The sequence below is a fragment of the Macrosteles quadrilineatus genome, unplaced genomic scaffold, assembly GCF_028750875.1.
Source record: "Macrosteles quadrilineatus isolate MER2022 unplaced genomic scaffold, UCM_ALF_1.0 Scaffold_6__1_contigs__length_79288215, whole genome shotgun sequence".
In the NCBI taxonomy this organism is placed as follows: domain Eukaryota; kingdom Metazoa; phylum Arthropoda; class Insecta; order Hemiptera; family Cicadellidae; genus Macrosteles; species Macrosteles quadrilineatus.
The window spans coordinates 44,283,155-44,290,586 of record NW_026542599.1 but is presented as its reverse complement, the minus strand read 5'-3'; the positions used below and the strand labels follow the sequence as shown (position 1 = coordinate 44,290,586).

The following is a 7,432-nucleotide window of genomic DNA, read 5'->3' as shown; positions in this document are numbered from 1 at the left end:
TATTACATGTTTCAGTTTTGCTTGAATTCAAGCAACGGGTTATCTTGTTGGGTTAAAATAAGCACCAAGGTGGCGCCCACATCTCAATGATTGATAGATAATTGATCTATACAGAGGTCCCAAGGTTAAGTTTTGTGGAGATTTATATCCCAGTAGACAGTTGATCTGTTTTTTAGGAGAGGGGAAGGTGGGTACCTAAGTGGGAGATTTTGAATTTAAATAGCAACATTAATTATTGAAAGTTGAAAAAGGTGACAGAATGAAAATAGTAAAACATGCCATCAATATTTTACTAAACTAAGTACTAACTGTCCTTTAGAATATTTCATGTAACCTAACTGCGTAGGTTCTGAACTACATAGGATAGGGAAATTAATAACCCTTGTGGATCTTTTCACCAGCCTTAGTACCTTTACAAAGTGTGGTCCTCGTACCCTTTTGGGATGAAAGTGTAAAAATCTTGACAAAGTTTAAAGCAGTGTCTTGCTTATGACAATCCAAGTCTACTTTTGATTTAAAATTTAAAGTTTACACTCTACAAGTCCAATAATTAATCATGGTTATATATAATATATTCAAATAATAGTTATCACAAAACCTTAAGGTAGTCATGATCATTAATATGATATGTTTAGTCTACTATGGAGCTCCCATCAACTCAATGATAATATTATTTATATAATCGATTTGAAAGATTTAGGGTACTCTATGATGAAAATTAGATATTTAATTTTTCTATTCTTTATTTTAGCATTGGCAGGTTCAACAATCCATACTATTAAAACGCTACATGAATCTTTGTGATGTACATCAAATTTGCGGCACTGTATTATACTACATGAATATTGGCCAATGCATACGTTTATTATTCTCTTCCGAATTCTAGTGGGGTGCCACCTGAGGGGTAGCGTATATTGCACAGTAACAGTGTACCAACTTGTATAGCTCTATCTGCAACGGTTAAATAAATATTGAGCCGTACCCAGACTTTTCAAACACCCTGTATATCAAGTAGGTAATTTTTGAGTGAAAAACCCAAAATTTAGCTACATCATTCTTATATTACTATAAATGTTAATACAGTAAAAGTTTTAAGGTGTTTTAATAGGCCTAATAAAACCTACATTATTAATTGAATAAACAAACTATAATAGGTTAAGAGATTTCATATACAACAAACACATAACAATTTACTAATGAAAACAACCCATAACATCAACAAATGCACAATGAAATTTAAATGAAAATAATAGCAGATTAAACCTAAAAGTACACTAACTTATAACCTCTATATTCTAATTATAAAAAATACTCTCCCTTGTTTAAAGCAATTGGCATTGATTAAAAATTTAAGAGAATAATACAATTAAAATGGAGCTTATATTACAAAATTGAATGTATGAAATTTAGCTATATGTGTTCTATAAAAAAAGCTCTCCACCTTCCAGGCATAGGAAGCATAAAGTAATGATTATGTTTAGTTATAAAACCCACACTTAAAAAAAAAAAACAGAATTTTTTTGCGCTAAGAGAGTATTGTAAGTATGAGATAGACAAAACTTTTAAAATACTTACAAAGGTAGATTGTATACATACATTTCAAATGTTATGAAGCTGAACAACAGGTGCAGTTTACATAGCTCAGAAAACATCAAAACACTTACCAACAATCACAGTTTTAAAAACTTATATCTGGGTTTAGAAAGCAACAACACAAATTTTCCCACCAAATTTCTGCAACAAGATTTGGATCAAAACAATATTTTTCTCTATGTAATACTAGGCATTCCATCCCCATGTTAAAATTGTTGCTAGATTTTTTATTAAATTTTTCGAATTTTATGTGAGCTTGCGTTGATCTAAATTACTAATTTCTGTTGAATACACCATGTTATTTACCAAGTCAAACTGACAGAACAACTTATTGTGAGCTATAGCAACTTTTATAGCCCATAAACTAAGTTAGCCACCAAAAATATAGTGGCAAATAGAAATTTTGACACTACCTAGCACATTCTGTGACTGGCTCACACTACATTCTTCTTCAATAAAAATGTACAAATTTTTCCTAAAAAAAACAAAACCTAAGTTTAATTCTTGATCAATTTATTGTTGTTGACAAATTTAACGGTTTAATAAAAATTAACTTTTGGAGTTGCACTTGGACACATGTTGCTCAAAGTATTTTTTCAAGAAGTACTCTTTACTACATACGTTACAAGTAAACTTTTTTTGACCTTCTGCACAACGCTTCATATGCTTTTTGACTGCATACCTGTCACTTTTAAAACCGCATAATTCGCAAGTATATATGATGCCCAAGTGGACAGTTTCGTTATGAATTTTCAAAGAATATTGGTCCCTGTAAGCTTTATCACACAATTGGCAAGCAAATGATTTCTCAACTGAGTGAGTATAGCTGTGTCTCGTGACGTGAGCCCGTTTTGAGAACCCTGCACCACATATTTCACAAAAGAAGTGTTTTTCCACCACCCCTAGATGAGTCAAAACATGTTTAGCGATATCAGTTTTTGATCTGCACTTCAGCCCACAGTCCGCACACGTATACTTTTTGTCCGGATTTGCGTGTGTTCGTAAATGTCTTCTAAGATAACATCTTCTTTTAAACTCCATGGGACAAAAGTCACAAGAAAACGTCTCCCCAGAAAAATTATGATGCACTTCTTTGTGCACATTTAAATTGTTCAGAGTTTTAAAAGCTCTCTCACAAAATTCACATTGGTATGGTTTTTCAGTTGCATGAACGTACATGTAATGGGATTTAAGAGCCATTCTCTGTTTGAATGTTATGTCGCAATGTTTACACTTGAAGTGGTATATGTCGTCATGAAGTTTTTCGTGTTTTAGCCAGTTGGCCTTGTATTTGAATTCCAATCCACAAACTCTACAAGAATGTTTTGGACCTTTAATTTTTGATTGATTTTCATTCACTTGTTTTTTATGCTCTAATAAATCCTCTTGATTTTCAAATGCCTCATCGCAGCCTTCCAAAATTTCCACGGTACAATCTAATTGATTCTTAGCTTCTGGTGAATCCCCTGCTTCAATACTCACAATGCAGTCAATATTCTCACCATCCATTTCTTCCATGCCCCCCTCGTCTTCTGTGGTAATCTGGAACAACATTGCAGCATTATGACAAAGACCTATGTATAAAATGCATTTTTTTAGAGGTTGGTGGCCTCTTTTAACCTTGCATTTGCCCGTCCACATAGACTAACCGCTCGAGCGTGGATTTGGATCGTTAACAGCAAAGCACGGAGTGAGCCGGTACAGTACAAAGGTGAACTGTACTGATGTTTTCGGCAGTGACCAGGATTCGAACCCACGACATCGCTGCCTTGGGCCCGAAGTCCGCGACGTAGTGATGTGCGTATCGATACAAGGACCGCAATATAGCCTATAGCCAATATCGTATCGAATATCGTATTGTTTATTTATTAATATAAATCTTATTTTTATGGTAAGAAATTTGTCTTCCCATCTTCCTCCCCTCAAAAGTAGTAGTGGAAATTTGATATTTTACCCTAGCATCTTCAAAAACACTGATAAAACATGTATTTCCAGCTATGTTTTGCAAATAATCTCAAAACTAGGGCCACCATTAATGGAAGTGGGGACCAGGGAACACAGAGTGGGGACCCTCATTGTCCATATTATACTATTTAATGTGTATGTGGCATACCCACCATCATTATTAGTACTTTTTGGTTCAATTAATTATCCCTGTGTAAAAACTAGGAAAACAATAACAAAATGTTTTCCAATTTGAGGGTTTACCGGAATTTGGAGGTTATGTATGTATGTTTGATACAAATAAAAAGACACAGGAAGGTCTTATAATATAATGAGTTACTAGGTGGCGTTCGCAGAGGCATCCACAAAACTGAGCGGAGTCATTATTGTCGGGACCACGTAAGTTTGCAGTTGGTGGCAGCCAATCACAAGACGAGGCTAGTACGACGTTGCCACATCACCCATTGACAACACTAATAAAAATATACAAAGCTATATTTTCAAATCAGCTGGTATTGTTAGATTTGGCAACACCACACCGTTCTCATTGGTTCATTGAAAACCATATGGTAAATAGGCTCCTCCCTCAACTGCAAACTTATTTGGTCCCGACAATAAGGGTTCATATTATATTGTTAGCGAATTTCCCATATAGGGAATAAGCTATTTTTGTAATACTGCAGTAAAAACAGTCGTTTTTAGTGCATGCGTTGCGGGTCTAAAGTAGCATTTTTACTCTTTGTGAGTAAAAATCGTTTTAATCCTCTATGGAGTAAAAACCAGCTGTTGTCAACTCAGTTGTAAATTTCTATTGTAAACGATTGCATGTATCGAAATATGTATCGATTCGTGTTTCGTAATTATTTTAACCTACAGTCTACAGTCTCTTCCCATAGTATTTTAGCATTGCAGATACATTAATACATTCCCACACTCAACACTGCTCACCTTAACTACTTCCTTCACCACCCCCTACGTCGTGGACCTGTTTCCTTCTCTTCCCATAGCATTTTAGGATTGCAGATACATTAATGTAATTGCCAAAGACAGTTCCAACACTCTGCACTGCAAGTCTTACTACTTCCTTCACCATTTCCTACGTCATAGACCTGTTTCCTTCCCTTCTCATAGCATTTAATTATTAGATATACAGTATTTATCTAACTGCCCAAACGGTTCCCCCACTCTGCACTGCAAGCCTTTACTACTTCTTTCACCACTTCCTACGTCGTGGGGCCTGTTTCCTTCCCTTCTCATAGCATTTTAGGATTGAAGATACATTAATCTAACTGCCACAGATGGTTCTCATACTATGCTCATACTTTACTACTTCCTAAGCCACTTCCTACATTGTGTACCTGTTTTCATCACTTCCCATAGCATTTTCGTATTTTAGAAACGTTAATCTAATTGCCACAAACATTGTCCACACTCCGCACTGCTAGCCTTACTACCATTTTCTATGTCGTGGACATGTTTCCAACCCTTTTCATAGCATTTCAGCATTGCAGGTACATTAATCTAACTGCTACAAACGGTTTCCAGTTCCCACACACTCCGCACTGCTAGCCTTACTACCATTTTCTATGTCGTGGACATGTTTCCAACCCTTTTCATAGCATTTCAGCATTGCAGGTACATTAATCTAACTGCTACAAACGGTTTCCAGTTCCCACACTCCACACTGCTCACCTTACTACTTCCTTCACCTCTTCTTACGTCGCGGACCTGTTTCCCTCTCTTCCCATAGAATTTTAAGATTGTAGATACCTTAATCTAACCGTCATAAACAGTTCCCACACTCCGGACTGCTCGCCTTGACTACTTCCTTCACCACTTCCTACGTCACGGACCTGTTTTCCTCCCTTTCCATAGCATTTTAGGATTGCAGATACCTTAATCTATTGGTCATAAACAGATCCCACACTCCGATCAACTCGCCTATACTACTTCCTTCACCACTTCCTAAGTCACGGACCTGTTTCCCTCCCTTTCCATAGCATTTTAGGATTGCAGATACCTTAATCTAACCGTCATAAACAGTTCCCACATTTCGGACTGCTCGCCTTGACTACGGTACTTCCTTCACCACTTCCTACGTCACGTACCTGTTTTCCTCCCTTCCCATAGCATTTTAGAATTGCAGATACCTTAATCTAACCGTCACAAACAGGTCCCACAGTCCGGACTGCTTGCCTTTACTACTTCCTTCACTACTTCCTACGTCACGGACCTGTTTCCCTCCCTTTCCATAGCATTTTAGGATTGCAGATACCTTAATCTATTGGTCATAAACAGATCCCACACTCCTAACAACTCGCCTTTACTACTTCCTTCACCACTTCATACGTCACGGACCTTTTTTCCTCCCTTTCCATAGCATTTTAGGATTGCAGATACCAAAATCTAATCGTTATAAACAGTTCCCACAGTCCGGACAGCTCGCCTTGGCTACTTCCTTCACCACTTCCTACGTCGCGGACCCGTTTTCCTCCCTTCCCATAGAATTTTAGGAATGCAGATACCTAAATCTAATCGTCATAAACAGTTTCCACACTCCAGACTGCTCACCTTTACTACTTCCTTCACCACTTCCTACGTCACGAACCTCAAGCTAGTGTCGTCATTTGATTATATTTATGATCCATACCGTTTCTGTTCTAATATCTGTGGAATAATGCTATCAGCTATTTCTTTATCTAGGTACTGCATTCAAAAGTCAACAGCTGATCATATGTCTTTGTTTATGTGTCAAATACCGCTTCCATAAGGATTACATTGAAACTTTGAGACCCAGTGGGGCGGATTCCTGAGAGACTTCTTTAACGCCATATAGATGTTGGCACTCACCGATATGGTCTTTATCACCATGCAAAATTTGAAAACGATTGATTCAGCCGTCTAGGAGGAGTTTGCGTATTACGAAATGCATAAGAGTCGACGTATAAGAGCTTCGCTCGCTCCGCTCAATTAATAGCCTATTATAACCCTCTTTACAAGCTTGTAGTAGCATAGTATTTGTCTATGCAGCTTGTATATTTGAGATAATTTGTATTTTTTTTTTATAAATAAACAATACGATACGATATTTTATCGGATACAGATAAAAATCGATACATGAGGATACGATACGATACACGTATCGATACACCACGTTCCGATACGTATCGATACGCAGTATCGATACATTGACCCGTATCGCCCATCACTACCGCGACGCTACCCACTGAGCCACCGACTCACTATTTAATAAAATAATTTTCACACCTCCAATAATATTGCACAAATATTACCTACCAAATATTGCACATCTCAAACACTTCCCAAACTCCGGGAAGTGGTTCTATGAGTCAAAATAAAAAGAAAAAAACATATTTTTTCCTAAAATCCCATTGTTGACACATCTATCATTTCATATTTTTTACAAATACATTTTAATATCTGTATTGATTCAACCGATCCTTGTGAAACACCTCATTTTGCCATCAAAATCGTAATACTTCAGTTATTTTTCATTCAATCATATTCAACTTGGTGTTGTTTGATAGGTCATTTGAAATTCTAAATAAGTGTTCTTATTATCTTATCTAACTAATATTATAAATGTGAAAGTTTGTGTGTTTGGTTGTTTGAAGTTCAATCACGCATAAACCACTGGACGGATTGGGCTGAAATTTGGCATGATGATAGCTTACGTTCCCGATTAACATAAAGGCATATTCTTATCTCAAAAATCCTTTCGGGCTCCGCCCCAGTGGCTCTGTAATTCCCCATGTTAACCTTATGAGTATTCATATATAAAGGGAATTAAAGAACTTATAGTTCGGCCGCTTAGAAAACGACCTGCGCGCTAATGCTAAACCAATGCTGGAGGAGGTCGCTTTCTAAGCGGCCG

The 7,432-nt window shown here is 36.8% G+C and overlaps 1 protein-coding gene across 3 annotated transcripts in view; it reads right to left on the bottom strand.

Moving 5' to 3' along the window:
• Nucleotides 1–725: 725 nt before the first annotated feature.
• Nucleotides 726–7,432, bottom strand: part of LOC128996203 (zinc finger protein 25-like) — a 54,330-nt gene continuing 47,623 nt past the window's right edge. For all 3 annotated transcript variants that reach the window (XM_054421349.1, XM_054421347.1, XM_054421348.1), the window contains one exon: nucleotides 726–3,135. In XM_054421349.1, the coding sequence (XP_054277324.1) occupies nucleotides 2,143–3,135 (993 nt within the window). In that variant the 3' untranslated portion in view covers nucleotides 726–2,142. The remainder of the gene's footprint in view (nucleotides 3,136–7,432) is intronic.